General features: G+C 49.6%; 1 protein-coding gene across 20 annotated transcripts in view; it reads left to right on the plus strand.

The window, feature by feature from the left end:
• Nucleotides 1-15,947, plus strand: part of FBRSL1 (fibrosin like 1) — a 506,568-nt gene that overhangs the window by 397,312 nt on the left and 93,309 nt on the right. For 14 of the 20 annotated variants that reach the window (XM_051769062.1, XM_051769069.1, XM_051769078.1 and 11 more), the window contains one exon: nt 14,443-14,496. The exons of the other annotated variants lie outside the window; for them this stretch is intronic. In XM_051769062.1, the coding sequence (XP_051625022.1) occupies nt 14,443-14,496 (54 nt within the window). The remainder of the gene's footprint in view (nt 1-14,442; nt 14,497-15,947) is intronic. 20 annotated transcript variants of the gene reach the window in all.

Consider the following 15,947-nt stretch of genomic DNA (forward strand, 5'->3'; position numbering starts at 1 on the left):
ATTCTTTTCCTTCCACCACTGTCCTCAGCTTTACTTCTGCACCCACCTTTACGAGACACTAGAGCCAGTAAGGGTGAGCTGGAGCTGTCTTCTGTCCTCAGGAAAGCTCCAGGTTGTCCTGGACAGTCTAACAGTGGTTGGGAGGAAGTCAAACCAAAGTTATACTTTTGCTTGGACTCATCCACTACCTGTTCTGTTTAGACTCTCCCCAGCCATAGAAATCCTGCCACTCCTTTCATTTGCATCCAGGAGATAGCTGAGCCAGCACTTTTGACGTTGTAGAAGTACCCCCATCTCTCAGGAACATCCCTCTGGGCATGGACTGCAGTGGGGTTTGCCAGGAGGGAGGTGCTGGGGGGGCTGACAGCTCCATGGGGAGATGGGGGGCACCAGGGGCTGCACCACACCTGGCAGGAGCCCAAAAACATACAAGTCTCACCCGTCTCCTTGTGTTTTAATTCTTCAAAGTTCACTGGATTTGCACGGAAGGTTTTCACTCCTGTGCCTGGCAGTGTGTACAGGAGTTCTTGCAGTAATAATTAGCTGTAAATATTTTGCATCTAATTCTGAAAAGTTACTTCAAAGAAACATTTCTTCATATCGCTCAGGATCTTTTCTAATGTTGAAATAGACATTCATGAGTGAAGCTCTGCAATTACAAGGATGTTTAGAGAATCACAAAGGTATTTATTCTTGTCCTGGCTAGTTTATAGTAGCAAAAATTGCAAGTGGAAAGGCTAAGAAAATGTATTCCAAAAACAAACGAGTAATTGTTTTGTTGAGAGTTAGAGTCAACAGTGTTTATTCATGAGGCTTAGCTGCCCCAGGCGAGAGCAATCAGACTGGAGGTACCACCTCCTGTATCCTTGTTCTCTTTAATTGGAGCCATAGCCTTGGATGCCCTGAGGCGAAGGGCCGTCTCTAACTGTATTCTGTTCGGTTTATGAACATTTGAAAGTGCAGTGGAAAAAAACATTCTTTTGTTTAGACAGTTTCAGACTTCCCCTCCCTTTTCTGCTCAGCGAGCGAAAATTGTATGTCAAAATTAAGCTCTTGAGGAGCTGTAGATTTTGCATGTAATGTGATCCTCCGAAGGCTGAGTAGTTTTGCAGCCTAGTTGTTAGGCCCAGGAGCAGAGCTGTGCAGTCAGCAGCAGGCACAGGGATGGATGGATGGATGGATGGATGGATGGATGGATGGATGGATGGATGGATGGATGGATGGATGGGGAGCTGCAGTCCTGCTCCAGTGCTGTCTGCAGCTCCGGGTGCCTGGCAGGCAGCTGGACACGACGCTGGCTCCCACCTGCTCCCCCCCCAGTGCATGCAGGCTTTTAAAGCAAATCAGAGCACAGCATATTTTAACAGTTTCACTGCAAATTCCTGTGTCACTTCATTTCTGTTTTAAGCCCTGTGAGGGTACCCTAGCACAGCTCCAGCCTGGGGACAGGTTCAATAACAGATTCAATAAAGCTCCTCTCCAGCAGAAGCCCAGGTGGGGACACGCAATGAAGGAGGCGACGGCGTCTGTTATTGAATCTCACCCTGAGTTTATCCAAGCTCTTCCTGAGTGTTTTTCTACTCTCTCTACTGTAAAATCCTGATTTTCTCGTGATATCTTTATGCAACACAATAGTTAAGTGCTTTCTCCTTCTGTTGTCAGTCTCAAACTGCTTGAAGCTTTTAGCTGCAAAATAAGAAGCATGGTCTGGCTCAGGGTGAGGCGAGTACGTGCTCTCTTCAAGCACCACTCTGGTCTGATGCAGTCGTCTCAGGGGAGGGCTCTGCACTTGGGACAGATATCACTGGTAGAGTGGATGGCTGTGATCCTGCAGCCTTGAGTCAGACCTGAGTGAAAACAGTAGCCACAGCCTACCACATCTCATCTTATCTCATCTCTGAGAGCCTCATCTCAGGCTGCCCCCACACCCTGGCGTCCCAGCACCTTCAGGAGATTAGCGCCAGCTCGGTATGGAGTCCCTGCTGTGGTGTGCTCACACCGCCTGTCAGGTGTTGGTGGTCAGATAGCATCTTGAAAAGATGAGAAAACAAGAATACACCCTCTCTAAGCTTGGCTTTCACGTTGCCCCAGCCTGATGCCTGGCCATGCTGCTCCGAGAGGAGAGTTCAAGCAAGTAACACCCAATGTTGTCATCGTGGTTTGCACATGCTGAGCTGAACCGAGAGCACGAAATAAACATCTGATATTGCACCCTGTGCACCACTTACCCACCAATCCCCGCCTTTCTGGTAGGGTGTTAAGTGCTTTCCCCTGCCGTTGATGCTGCTTTAGGTGTATTCTGTGCTGCTTCAAACCAGCTTTGTCCCCCACTGTGTTTGACTGCAGACAGAAGTAGGCGAGAAGGGACAGTGTGACAGGTGACTGATGGGATGAGTCCTTGGCTCCAGGAACACTTGTACTTCCCTGGCGGTGACTTGCTGACAGTTCCTCTGTAGGTCCAGGCGAGTGGAGATTTTGGAGCCCTTTCAGAGGAATGGAATGGCCTGTCATTTCCCACATCTTAAAACAAAGTTACTGAGTGGTTCACCAGACATCCCAGATTTTTTAGGATATCACTCTAGTCATATCTTCACTGCGGCAAATACCAAGGCTGTAAAAGGCACCTATTTATTTAGTTATTTCATACAACTGGCAAGGCTTAAGAGCTGTCCCTGAATGATATCGATTCTAGTAAGAAGTATGTCATAGCCCTGGAGACTTTATCTAAATAATCACATGCTTTCTGGAGTGCAGTTTTCAGATTTGAGTTATTATATTTAAAATTCTGGTTTTCTTAGCAAAACACCTTCTCTTCCATCCCGTTTCATTGCCCCTGATCCAAGGTTGAACTGTCTAGAGGATGGCATAATATTTGCTGCATATTTGCCTTGACAAATGGCTAATTCCCACTCAGATCCGTGGGGGTTTGCTGTGCACTGGGGACAGCAGGCTCCTTGGCTTCCTTGCCGAGAATATTTGTTTAAATGCAGCAAGTCCTTTCTCCAGTGTTGTCTTTGCAGAAGGTGGAGGGGTGAGCCTTTTGATGTTTGTATTTACAGTGTTTTCACATCTGGATGTCATTTGTGACACAGGCTCTCCTCCTTTTTCTATCCCTGTGTCTTCCTGTAAAATTCATTTTGAACATATAAGCTCATGTGGCTTTAATGTGCAGTAGTCGGCCAATGCATTTAGCAGGCCTGTAGTAGGCCAATAAAGAGGTACCTTGGGTCATGCTGTGTGCTCTTGTAAATTTATCCCGAGTTAACCCTGATTGGCATCCAGCTCCCCTGCTGTAAAGATACAGATGTGCACGCTCTCCAACATCTGCTGTTCCCTGAGGAGCTGTGCCATAAATCCACAAACCCCGGTGACCTGGAGCCTGGGCTGGGGGTCTGGGGATGCTTGTGCTCCTGTGCTCCCCGGGGGGGTGGGTACCTGTGGGAGGCAGGTGGCAGTGCTGCTGGTGGGAGGGCAGCTCCATTCTTGAGTTTTCACCCAAAAATCCTGTCAGTGTTGCAAGAGGGTGTTCTTCTCCTGAGCAACACTAAGATATAGCCTCCAAGATGCAGATCCTTCTTGTGGCTCCCCATTTGATGCGAGTGGTTTGAATATCCTCGTCCAACAGGTTTCTTTGGAGCTTGTATTAATTCAGCTTCATCTTTTAAAATGCAAACTTGGGCATGGCGGAGCAGGCTCTCCCCACTGCCTTCACTTGCAGAGGAAAGCAGGGGAAGGAGATCAGTCAGAGCAGCCAGAGCGTCGCTGCAGTCCTGCAGCCAGCCAGGATGCAAAGGGAAAAACATACCCATCAATTTCTAAATGTCAGCCGACATCCCCTGGAAATTATTTATTCCGTCTGCTGTCGTATTTAATGATTTAACAATATACTAATAATCATAATATATTAACTTTGTGTAGTGATATACCAATCAATATAAAATAATGAACACATCTAATGGATCTAATAATATACAGATGTTTACCGCCTTTCTTCCTGAAGATTTTCAGATAATTTCTCCAGGCCAGCTGAAAACCAAGCTTGGGGTAGTTCCATTCCACCACCCGAGAGGCAGTGGCAGTGCCAGGGACACGTGTGGACACCCCAAGTGAGGTGCCGAGTGAGGGCCGGTGGTGCAGAGGGGGGTGTTGGGGTGCAGAGCAGGGTGTTGTGCAGAGAGGGGGATTTTGGGGTGCAGAGCAAGGTGTCATGCAGAGAGGGGGATTTTGGGGTGCAGAGCAGGGTGCTGGGGTGCAGAGCAAGGTGTCGTGCAGAGAGGGGGATTTTGGGGTGCAGAGTGGGGTGTTGGGGTGCAGAACAGGGTTTTGGGGTGCAGAGTGGGGTGTTGGGGTGCAGAACGGGGTGTTGGGGGCTGCTGAGTGGGGAGGAGGCCGTGCTGAAGGCTCTGTGGGTGCAACACCCCCCTCCCACAGGGGAGAGGAGGGCAGGGCTGGCCCCGTCCCTATGAATCACGTTTACTGCGGCAGGCGCTAACCAGGCATGTCAGGCAGCGGGATTGTCGGCCCTGTGGCCATTGATTAACCATTTATTAAAGCACCTATGAATCACAGCAATAGTAATTATATTTTAAACATACCTACTAACAACTGTTTTGCAGTGGGGAAGGTTAATCACGATTAAACGTTTCCTTTGCTTTTCTCCCTCCACCCGTATCCAAATCCCCTGGGGGTCCAAATGCACCTCAGGGACACACAAGGCTGCAACTAACATGGAAAATAGAGGGAAAGGAGCCCAACCTCATCCCATCAACACAGTGGAGTGGGGGAGGAAGCGTGCGCACACACGCACACACCAGGCGTGCATACGCCTGTGCCTTCAGAGAGCTCTGACACGCTTCATCCACCCTTCGACCATGTGCACACGTGCACTGTGCTCACAGAAACCACACACACATCACTGTGAGCACCCAGACACCGGCTGTGTGCATGTACACACAGACCACATACACACACACGGGCCACACACATCCACACAGGCTCTGCACACACACAGATGCTGTGCACACACACAGATGCTGTGCACACACATGGATGCTGTGCACACACATGGATGCTGTGCACACACACGGATGCTGTGCACACACACATGCACTCTGCAGGCACAAGCTGTGCATGTGCTGACCGTGCTCACAGACAGAGCTCAGGCACAGACTGCATGAAGCTGTAGTCTGTGCATACACACACATGGGCTGTGCACACACACCCGGGGCACACAGAGAGCGTGTACAGGCACACAGTACACAGAGAGACCGTGCACACACACAGAGGATGTGCACACACGCAGAGTACACACAGAGACCATGCCCACACACACACACACACACAGGTGGCACACCTGGCTCACGCACACCTGCCATGCACAGACACACCCCCTGCACCTGGGTTTGGGCCGTGCACACCTGTGCACACCCGGACAATGCACAGGGCACGGGCCCAGACAGTCCTGCACACACACACACGCACACTCACACCCACTCACTCACACGCATTCTCACACACACAGTCACACACACACTCTCTCTCTCACACTCGCACTCCTCTCACCTCCACCCCCTGCGCGCTCCCGCTGCCCCGACGGCGGCTGTCCCGCGCGCGCGCGCCCCCGCGGCGGGGCGGGGCGGGGCGGCGGGCGCGCGGGCGCGCGCGAGGGGGCGCGGGCGGGGGCGCGCGGGGGGAGCGGGAGCCGCGCCGGGCTCCGCGTCTCGCGGCGGGATTGGCGGGCGCGGGCGCGCGCGCGGGCGGGGCGGGGCGGGGCGCGGCGGCCGCGGCCGCGCGGAGCAGTCGCGCCGCGGAGCGCCCGGGGAGCGGCACCGCCGCCGCGGAGCGGAGCGGGCTCGGCGCGGAGCCTCCCCGTCCATGCTTGGGAATAATGGCTACCGAGGCGTGAACCGCGAAAAGAAAGAGAGAAAGAAAGAGAGAAAGAAACCCGCCGCCGCCGCCGGGGGAAGCCCGTGGATGGGGCCGTGCCGGCGCTGCCTGCGGGGCTGAGCGTTCCCCTGCTCCCCTCCTCGGATGCCGGCCGGAGCCGCCGCCTGGGTCGCTTTTTCTTTTTTACTGTTTTTTTGCCTTTTTTTTCTTTTTTTTTTTTTTTTTTGTGCGTCCGTGGGCTTTTCGCCCCCCTCGCGTGGTTTTTGGCCCCCGCGGGTGATGGACCCGTAGCGCCGTTTGCGCGGCGGCTGCGGGGCTGAGCGGGCGCGGGGGCGCAAACTTTGAGCCCCGGGTTCGGCCGGGGGGAGAAAAGGCAAAAAACCCAAGGGGGAAAAGAAAAAGGAAGCAAAAAAAGAGCGGAGCCGCGGTGTCTGCAGCGCCAGGAGGAGCGGAGGGAAGCGGCGGAGGAGCGCGGCGGGAGGAGGCGGCGGGGGCCGGCGGGACCCCCGGGGCAGCTCCGGGCCGGGAGCCGCGTTGTGCCGCTGCGGGGGGGCCCCGAGCGGCTCCGGCCCCGCTCCCGCCCGGCCGCGCCCGGAGGATCGTCCCGCGGGGGCCCCGCGGGCCGGCGGGGCTCGCCATGGTCTGCGCGCCGCGCGGTGAGTAGCGCCGGGCGGGCGGGACCCCGCACCCACCCCCGGGGGCTTCTCGTCCCTTTCCCAGACCCCCCGTTCCCTCGGCGGGGGAAGCGTTTTCCAGCCGGGGAGCGCTGGCGGCTTTGCGGTCGGGCGGGAGGAGGAAGTGGCCGCGCTTCCCGCCGGTGCGGTGGCTCCGTGCGTGCGGGCTCGGTGTGTTTCTTTTTCTTTCTCTCCTCTCGTGCCGTTTTCGGCGCGGCCGACGAGGTTGGTTCGGTTTTCCAGCCAGCCCCGGTGGCTTTTCGGGGCGGTTCGCGCCGCGTTCTCCCGAGCAGGGGTAGGGATGCGAGGCTCGGGATGCGGAGGGGCAGGAGCCGGTCGTTGCCCGTTCCCGGAGGCGAAACGAGGAGCTCTCCGTGCGGAATTATGGTTTTGGGGGTTTTTTGCGGGAGAAACTGGGTGTGTTTAAATAAAATAAAAGACAAGGACGAGGCGCAGCGGCGCGGAGCTGCCGGGATGCGATGCGCTCCCGAGCTGCTTTTTTGTTTTCACCTTATTTCGCACATTCCTCCAGTGCGACCGCATCCCCCTTCCCACCCTCGCGGGAGCGGGGACGGAGAATAATAAATATTGAACGTCTGCCTCCCCCGGGCAGGAGTGGGGCCGGAGGGAGCCGGGGCATCGCGGGTGAGCCCGGCGGACCCGGCTGCTCCCACCACCCGCCCGCGGGTGGCCGTGGCGGCCCCACAGCCCGGCTCCGGGGGCGTCTCGGTGGTCCCCTCGAGCGGAATATCGCGACTTGGCTGTGCCGGGTGTTGCTGGCAGGCTGGCGCTGTAGCCGGCTGCCGGATGGGGCCGGTGTTGGTCTGGGATTTCTGGCTGTTGAAAACGGTAACAAAACTCAAAAATCCGTGCCCGGCGGTTTAACCCCTTCGGTGCCGACACAGCGCCTCTCACTCCACAAGGAATGGCGAGTCGGAAAATGGTCATCGTGAATTTTTTTTATTTATTTTTTTTTTTCCCGTGTGTCTTTTGGCCTGAGAAAGCCCCCGCCGCTCCCGAGCCGGGCAGGTTGTGCGGGCCAGGCGGAATCGCGGGGTGCGGGGCTGCCGGGGGCAGCTCCCCCTCCCGCGGCTGCTGCGGGGCCCCTCTGCTCAGCCTGAAAGAAAAATTTAATCCAATTAAGAAATTAAACCTTGTGTGTTTAAAGCGACAAATTTGGAAAGGGGAGGGAGGAGGCGAAATAAGATTTCCAGGTCACTGGTTAACTAAAGATGGTTTGGAAAAAGAGCTCGGGAATAAGGCGAGGGCAGAGGGAAGGAAAGAAGGACCTTTTTAAATGGCAGAGGCTTGTGCGTCTCTCTGGAATTTAAACTGGTTTTTAGGCTTGTAAAATCTTCTTGAAGTTGTGCATTCATCTCAGGAGGCTGCTTGCCAGCTAATCTTCTCAAGGCATGTCCTGATTTTTTGTAACATTACAGTATCTGAGGTCCTTTTAACCTAATTTTGTAACAAAGATAATTTCTTGTTATGTAAGTTACTGTTCTGAATGATTGCTTTGGGTCTTGGAGAGCGTCCTTAACTGGTCTCCCCTGTGCTGCAGAAACTGGAATTATTTACTTCGTTATCAATGCTTGAAAGCAAGCCTCGCTCAACTGGAAAAGGCTGCCAAGGTATTACAGGAAAATAGAGTCTTCCCATTCTTCTTTCTAGAGAGTTAAATCTGTGGTCATCCCTGATCAGAATTTACTTCAGAGGTTTATGTTTATGTATAAATCCGATTTTCCCCACATACAGACTTACAAGGGCGAGCTGCTTGAATTATACACACAGCATTAACTTCCCACAAGTGGCAGACTCCTAATGCTCTCTTCAAGAATTTTCTTCTTTGCTCACAGCAGTTCCCTTAAACTGCCATGTGCTAAAGCCAAAAGGCACTAGCTCGGGCTGCCTGATTTTCTTTTCCAGAGGAGATTAATTGTATAAGACAAGGCAGGCAGTATTTTATTTAGCTGAATACTGAGTTTTCACTAGTACACAGTGATTTTTTATTTATTTATTTATTTTTGTTTTTGAAGGTGGGCTATTCTGAGTGAAACCTTAAGCCTTGTTTATCAGAGAGGGGCAGTCTGTTCTCATAAACAAACGAAGGAGCAAAATATATCCTGGTGTTATTCTATCAGGACATGCAGTCATCTGTTGGACCTTGTGGCCTGGGCTGGCTAAATCAAATACCAGTGACACACGTAGCTCTGGTATTTTACAGTTAAAAAAGGGACTGCGGTATGATTCGAATTCCAGTGATAAACTACAGATATTTAGCAGTAGTTGATATTTATTTTGCCCTGTTTTTGCAAGGATGTGCAATTCGAAGTGTTAACTTTCAGTAAGGGGTACAAATATTAGTGTTTGCTGTTGTTGCTTTTTAAACTAAAACCTGGTATGATGTTGAGTGGTGATGTGTTGACAGAAGGGGCAGTGAAAAGGGTGCATTCTTCAGCTGCCCAGTCTGTGCTGTATGGTACTTTTGGAAAGCACAGATGTGTATGTCATTTTCTGCCTTAAATATTTTTTTCTTTTTTTTTTTTTTCTTTTTTTTTTATTCCTTGACTCCCAGCATCCTTGTGTTGAATGGCCCATGATATCTAGGGATTGTGGTGTCTGGATGTGGCAGAATATGGAATATGAAGCAGTCTTTAGCCATTACAGAAGATTCAGTCAAGTAAAATTATTTGTTAATGGTTAATTTTAATGGCTTTATTAGTTTGCAAGATCTAAAGTCAGGCAGGTATAAGAATATGTTGCTCCTTGCTTAATAGCATGTTTGAGCAAAGATTGGCATCCTGCATCAGAAATGGAAATTCTAGGGTCTCTTGTAGTCTTTTATCCTTCTGAATAAAGATGGAATTTCTAAAGTAGGTAAAGAAACATATGGTTTTACCAGAAATTATTTCCTAGACTGATCAATTACTAGGAGATGTAATGAGAAATATGCTCCTTAGGGGGAGGAAGGAGGGATTGCCATTACATAATATCCCTTGGGAGAATTTCTGTATCGCATAATGAGGTTGATGATGGAGCATTTGGGGAAAATGCCTATGGATAGGAATTTATTCTTCAGATTTCCATAAGGAAAACATATTACTGGAAAACAGGCTTGTTAGAAGTAGCACTGATATGTTAGTAGGTGGGTGCTTTGCCTCTATACACATTTCTTTTGTTCTCATAACTACTATGCAAGAGATCAGGTAACTATAGTAGGATTGAAACGTCCACAAAATGAGAGATGCCAGTGAATAATTTCCTCATTTACTTAACTCCAAGGGTAAACCATTAAGAGCTTATGTTCTCGTCTAGGCTTTGTTAAATTATTTCTGTTTATTTGTTGAAAATAGGTCCTGAGGAGAAGAAAATCTCTAGCCTCAATGATGTAAACACGAATTGTCTTATCTTCGTGCTGGTGCGAATGGAATATATAGAAATGTATATAGGTGATGTGTGGATTCAGTGAAACTTAGTAGCTGATTATGTGTTTTCATAGTCCTTGTGATATCCTAAGGATCACTTAGGAGCTGCCTTTCGGATGGAGAAGCAGGCGCTTGTTAAAAATTACTGAAATACAGCCTTAGTTTTTTAGTAGCAGTTGCCTAAAAGAGGAAAATCATTCATTTCCACACAGCTGCCCTCCAGCACTGTCGATGCTCGCAGTCCGGGAGGCTCCGGGAGCCGGGCGGCCACAGCGCCTGGCCCAGAGGTGTTAAAACCAACAGAGGGGAAGGCGAACAACCTTAACACCTCTGTCACTGCTGGGGAATTCGCCGAATTTGAGCTGCTCGTTTAAAAACCCGAGCGCCGGTGCTTTCAGCGGCCTTTGGGGCGGCTCAGTCCGGCTCCTGTCCCTGGAGCTGCAAACGCGTTCCAGCCCGGCGGGTGCCTCCCGTGCGCGGTCCCAGCTGCGCGGAGGCGCAGTGACCCCTGACGGCGGCCGCGCTGGGCTCGGGAGCGCGCCTGGCGCGGCCCCGGCGCGGAGCGGGAGCGCTCGCGGTGCTCTCTGCGCGCGCCACCGCGTGGCCGCGGGCGCGCACTGCGCTCCCGGCACGGCCCCCGCTCCTCCGTCCTGGGTCCTCGCTCGGGATGCCGCGCTCACCTGTCCCGCTTCACCCGGGGCGGGCTCCGCTGGGACATCCCGGCCCTGGGAACGCGAGCGGTGGCCGGTCACTGCTGACCGCGGTCAGAGTTCGTGTCGGGGCTTGGCTGTCCAGCAAGGGGGAACGTGGCGTTGGATTTGAGCACTGAGAGTTTGCATAAAGGAACTGGTCGCATTTCTGCACCGTCTAGAAAAGGTTGCCATCAAGGAAATGGAAAATAAATGTGACTGATGCTGGTGGCAGGACTTGATTGCGGGTTGTGATCTTCCTTGCTGCCCTGTCCCCTTACCTGCCAGGGTTTCAGGGTGACCCCCTGCATTAACCATCTCAAGGCATGGGTTAGCACAACAGCATCGTTCAAGGTAGCCAATGTAATTTGAAACACCACCTGTGATTGCTTGTTCTTGTAAACTTCAACTAGGATGGTGCTGTTGACATGGACATAGAAAAATAGGTTCTCCAGATCATCCATTTGTACCTTATATGGCTGTGTGGAAAGGGTTAAAGATAAATAAAATGGGTGTTCTTTAATACTGTAAAAATAAACCTTACTTTCTGGTGAATGGTAGGAGGAGAGTTAGAGTTTACACAAAGCCAGCATTTCAAGGTGCCTGTTTGTGTTGTTACCAAAGATATTTCTAGCTTGCTTACAAAATGAAGTTTTTTTAAAAAATACTTTTATTTTTGAAAGTACTCAGTCTAGCTCGTGATCTCGTGGAAAAAATGTTGCAGTGAAATTGCTGTGGAAGGTAGCTACGAGATTTCTAATACTGAGTGGAAGCAGGCTGGATACATTTTTTGCCATAAGGTTTTTCGGGGGGGTAAAAAACATCTGTACATAGACGGGTCATGATGGGTATAAATCTTGGAGGTTTTTTTCCTGGAAGAATCAACAATAAAAAGCATTTAGGCTGTTAAGATACCTGCAAGAACATCCTCACTCCAGAGCTGTAGGTTATAAAGTTATAGCACAGTCTGCCTTCAAAATGGTTGGAAATCTGTCATAAATATCTCTTTCCCACATCCCCTCTATCTCCCTGGATGATTGGCTCTCTAGCAAAGCCTTCCGTAGAGGGTGTACTGTAATCCTTTTACGTTACTCCTTCAGTGCAGATTACGCAGCAAGAAATAATTAGGAGATTAATTTTCACCTGTCACTGCCAATAATAGATAACCTTGATACAGTGACAGGGCGAGGAATTTGGGGAGCGGAAAAGCGTTTAACCCTGTAGTGATTGCTGCGGGGCCCAGGCAGAAAATGGTTGCCAGAACATGACCTCCCTGCTCGCCGGGAGGGAAAGGCAGAGCCGTGTCAGTCCTGCAGCCTCCCCGTCTCCCGCGGCCGCGCTGCCTTTATCCAGGAACGTGCTCCGGAAAACTCACTCTGTGCCGCAATGGTGCCACACGCGCCTCGTGCTAATCAGCCCGGAGCAGCCGTCGGAGACCTTTGTAGCTTAGCCTTTTAATTCAAATGCAGTTCTGTTGCTTTTCATGATTTCAATTCCCAATCTGACTGGTGTTCCTGGGCTGCTGGGGAAGGGAGCAAGCTAATGAAGATGGCTTCATTAGGCTGAGCGCGGTTTAGCCCTTGCTTCTCTCCAGCAAATGCAGCTGAAAAAACATCCCAGAAGTAACTGGGCTTTTGGTCTTCAGAGAAAGCAGAGCTGAGGTGTTTCTGCTCCCTTTCAAAAGTAATTACTAGCTCTCATCAGGTGAGCTTAAAAACGCAGCCTGAGCTCTGAGACACTGAAGGTAAATGGGAAGGAAAAAATAGCCACCCTTTACCTCTCCCCAGCTTCCTTTTTTTTTTCTTTTGTGCTTAAGTTTAAATCTACAATCTGTTGAAAATGTAATGGGAAACCAGCCTACAGAAAATGCCATTATTCATATCATCGTGAGCTCATTTATTTTATCTGCAATAGTAATGATAAGACAGGCTGCTTGGCAATGCTGATAAGCCGAGAAATATCTTAGAGCTATTTGTAAAAGTTAAAGCAGATCTTGGTACTGCGAGATAGGGAAACTGATGAGCCTTTGGGCAATCTGCAGAGCTGAAAGCTAATAAAGATTTTAATAGGAAGGCCTCATTAGGATTAGGGAGATCTATTATCTGTGATTTACACAACACAAACACTGGGGCAACTTCAATTTTTGCTTCTTTGTTCATTAAATACTATTGCTAAATGTGAGGCCTTTTAACTTGGATCTGGATCTCTTAGTCTTCAAGAAGCCATCACCAGCTCATGGTTGAGCAAAGATGAAAGGGCAGCTGATGTGGGAATGTGTTTGCCACACGTGAGCAATGCCAGAAAGCCCTCATAGTCAGGGACCAGTGGCTTGTTGGAGGGACAGAAATGCATTTGTTTGCAGGTGCCTGGGTGGGAAGGTTCTCCTGGACGTCTGTTTTTCCTGTTGTGAACAATATTTATAAACTTCGGGCTCTGAACAGCATCTTTACAAAGAAATTAACACATTGCTGCTGTTCTGGTTCTCTCGATGGTGAGGCTGAAATGCTGTTACAGGATGCCTTGGCCACCCAGTTCAGCCTAGATGAGTGGCTTCTTTATTAGCTGTGATCACCACATGGATAAAACTGTGTCCAGTGCCATTGGAGTTGGTATGGTAGGAGTACATGCCACGGGTGACCTGATCAAATGGTTTGGTAGTTAAACAACAGGGCTGATTTTAGCACCATGTGCATTCTTAGATGTGTGATGTACAAAATGTCACTTTACAAAATGTCACTTTTTGAGGTTGTGCACACACCTGTCTGGTGGGCTCAGCTGCTCTACTCCTTATAGGTAGAAAGGTGTGTAAGGTGCATGTGAGCTGCTGAAAGGATATTTGTTTATCCAGGGTTTACAGATGTATTTAACATCTTTTTCTCAAGGACCATCCTGACAGTTTTTGTGGTTGAACTGAATTGTAAAGCCAGGAGCAGAAGCCATGCTGGAACATTCTTTGGTTTGCTTTTGAGGCCCAAGCCACACTGTAACCCGATTATGCAAACCTGCAGGTTAAACCATTTTTACGCTCAGGCAGGGAGATATAATTAAACCTCTAGTGCAGATGAAGGGTTTTGTTAGGTGATGCCCATGCTGGATGTGAGAGGCCACTTGCATGACCACACCCGTGTTTGGGAGCTGTCTGGTTTGTTCCTGGTGTGGAGCACTCAGAGTACAGGAGCCTCAGCTTCTGCCCATTTTTGTGGCACAGACCGGCTGCTCTCCTGCTGCTGGGTCAGATAACCCCAACAGTAACTACAGTAACATTGCTTCCATGGAAAAGTAATGTTTGGAAAGTATGTTCTTGTCTTTTCGGTTGTCTTTAATACCGTGTAGCAACCAAAAAGCAAACGGGACCACAGAACCCGGAGAAGTCTGTTCGGTAGTTTGCGTTCCGCTGGTTCAAACCAGCGCCTTCATAGAGCCTACAGAGAACAGTGCAACACTGCATTTAACTTCCATGTGCTTAAGGAACTTGCTCAGGGCAGCTGTGGCTCTTCTCCCCTTCCCTGTGCCCTCAGCAGTGTGGAGACAGATGGGCAGGGCTGGGAGCAAAGCACTGGCCCAGACTAGAAGAATTTTCTCACAGTGGGTTGTGTCAGTCTGTTGTAGCCTGTTTGTGACCAGTCACAGGTTCTGTCAGCGAACCAGCCTGGCCTCCAAAAGCACTAGCACTGTTTGCACGTAACGTGTTGCTCCAGCACGGCTGCCATTTGAGAAGTTTCTGATATTTATGTTTGATATGAATGAAACTTTTTGTTTTGTCTGTAGACCGCAACGGAACTGGAGCTGACTCGTATCAGGAGTGCCTTGATAACAAGCAAGGTATGAGATCAAGTCTCTCCAACATGGGCACTTGGGACTGATTTAGCTTGATTTCTTGCAGCTCAATTGGTTGCTGTCTGTCTCTCTCACTCTGTCTCCCCTTTTTATTTTTCCCTCCCCCCCACTGTCTCCAAGCCAATTCACTGTTAACAGTTCCATGTCAGCTAACCTGTTAGCTCAGGGTCTCATTGCACATTTGTCATAAGGCTTCTTGTTTCTAGCACCCCAAACCCTCAGTTATTAAGGGAGGAAGTGGGAAGATTGTAAAACGAAAGTAGCATGTGCATTTGCTTGCACCTGTCTTCTTCCTCGAGGTTTAGTTGCACAGCCAAGCAGAAAAACATTAAAGTTAAGGGAAGGCACATGCTAGGCTGGGTTACCTTAATACCAGACATCCTGTGGTAATTTGTGTGCTGATGTGCTGCCTCAGATTTGTCCAGCCTGCTCTCTTCTCCCATGGTAAAGTTGGTAAGAGCTGAAAAAGTCTCTTGTGACTCATAAGAGAGTGATGATGGTGAAGGAAGAACCTGTTATCCATTTAATGTAAACCTGGAGAGAAGAGTCACGTCAGTAAAAACGAAAATTGTAAAAAGTGTCTCAGAAACAGGACCCCAAAGCAAAATCATTTATTCTGTGTTTAGAAAAAGGGTTTGGTGTATTGTGTTCTCTTCAGATGTCCTCTCTGAGAACTGCACTCAGAAGTGCCACTCCATCGGCGTAGCCGTGTAGTGAGTGTTGAACCTTCTGGTAATCAGGGAGAATAAGCACCCGTCAGCCCAGAATATCATTCATTATAAACCACAACAAAGAGATAAGAGGAAATGCTTATCCTAACCAGGTTATAGGCATCAGTTACAGGTCACCTGTTACCCTGCTGTTGACCCAGATCTGTGACAGTAGCTGGAACGATCCTTTCCTGAAATTCTGACCATTCTTGCGTAGTTTTCTAAAGTAGGAGCAAGGAACACAAAAAACCTGTCCCAGTTTTGGTGCTTGGTTGGAGTTAATTTTCCACTGGTGTCTTCGCTTGCAGTATCCATCAATCAGTGTTACATGTGCTTCAAGTCAAAGCTGCCATGAAGTGCATCTCCCCTTGCTGTTGTTGGGCTCGGGGTGGGGTTATTTGGGGGGGTTGGGGTTTTCTGCTTGTTTTGTTTCCCTCCTCCAAAGTACGTTGTTTCTTTGGTGGCCTTTATGCTCATCTTTTTTTCACTATTTTTCTCTACTGATTGTAGTAAATACCTAATAATTGCTAAGCTTTCATTTCAGAAGTTACAACTGGAAGACTAATGTCGAAGAACTGTAATCAATAATGGCTTATTTTTTTTATTAGATTAAGTTTAAAAGTCTTGTGGACCAGTGTAATTCAGGATGCTCCTTTGATAGATAATTTGCTCTTAGGGAGAACAGTTTTTTCCAGTAACATTTTTCTTGTTGGCTGAGGGAGGTTG

Source organism: Manacus candei, unplaced genomic scaffold (genome assembly GCF_025592945.1).
Source record: "Manacus candei isolate 608988 ecotype Guabito, Panama unplaced genomic scaffold, ASM2559294v1 h1tg000103l, whole genome shotgun sequence".
Lineage (NCBI taxonomy): Eukaryota > Metazoa > Chordata > Aves > Passeriformes > Pipridae > Manacus > Manacus candei.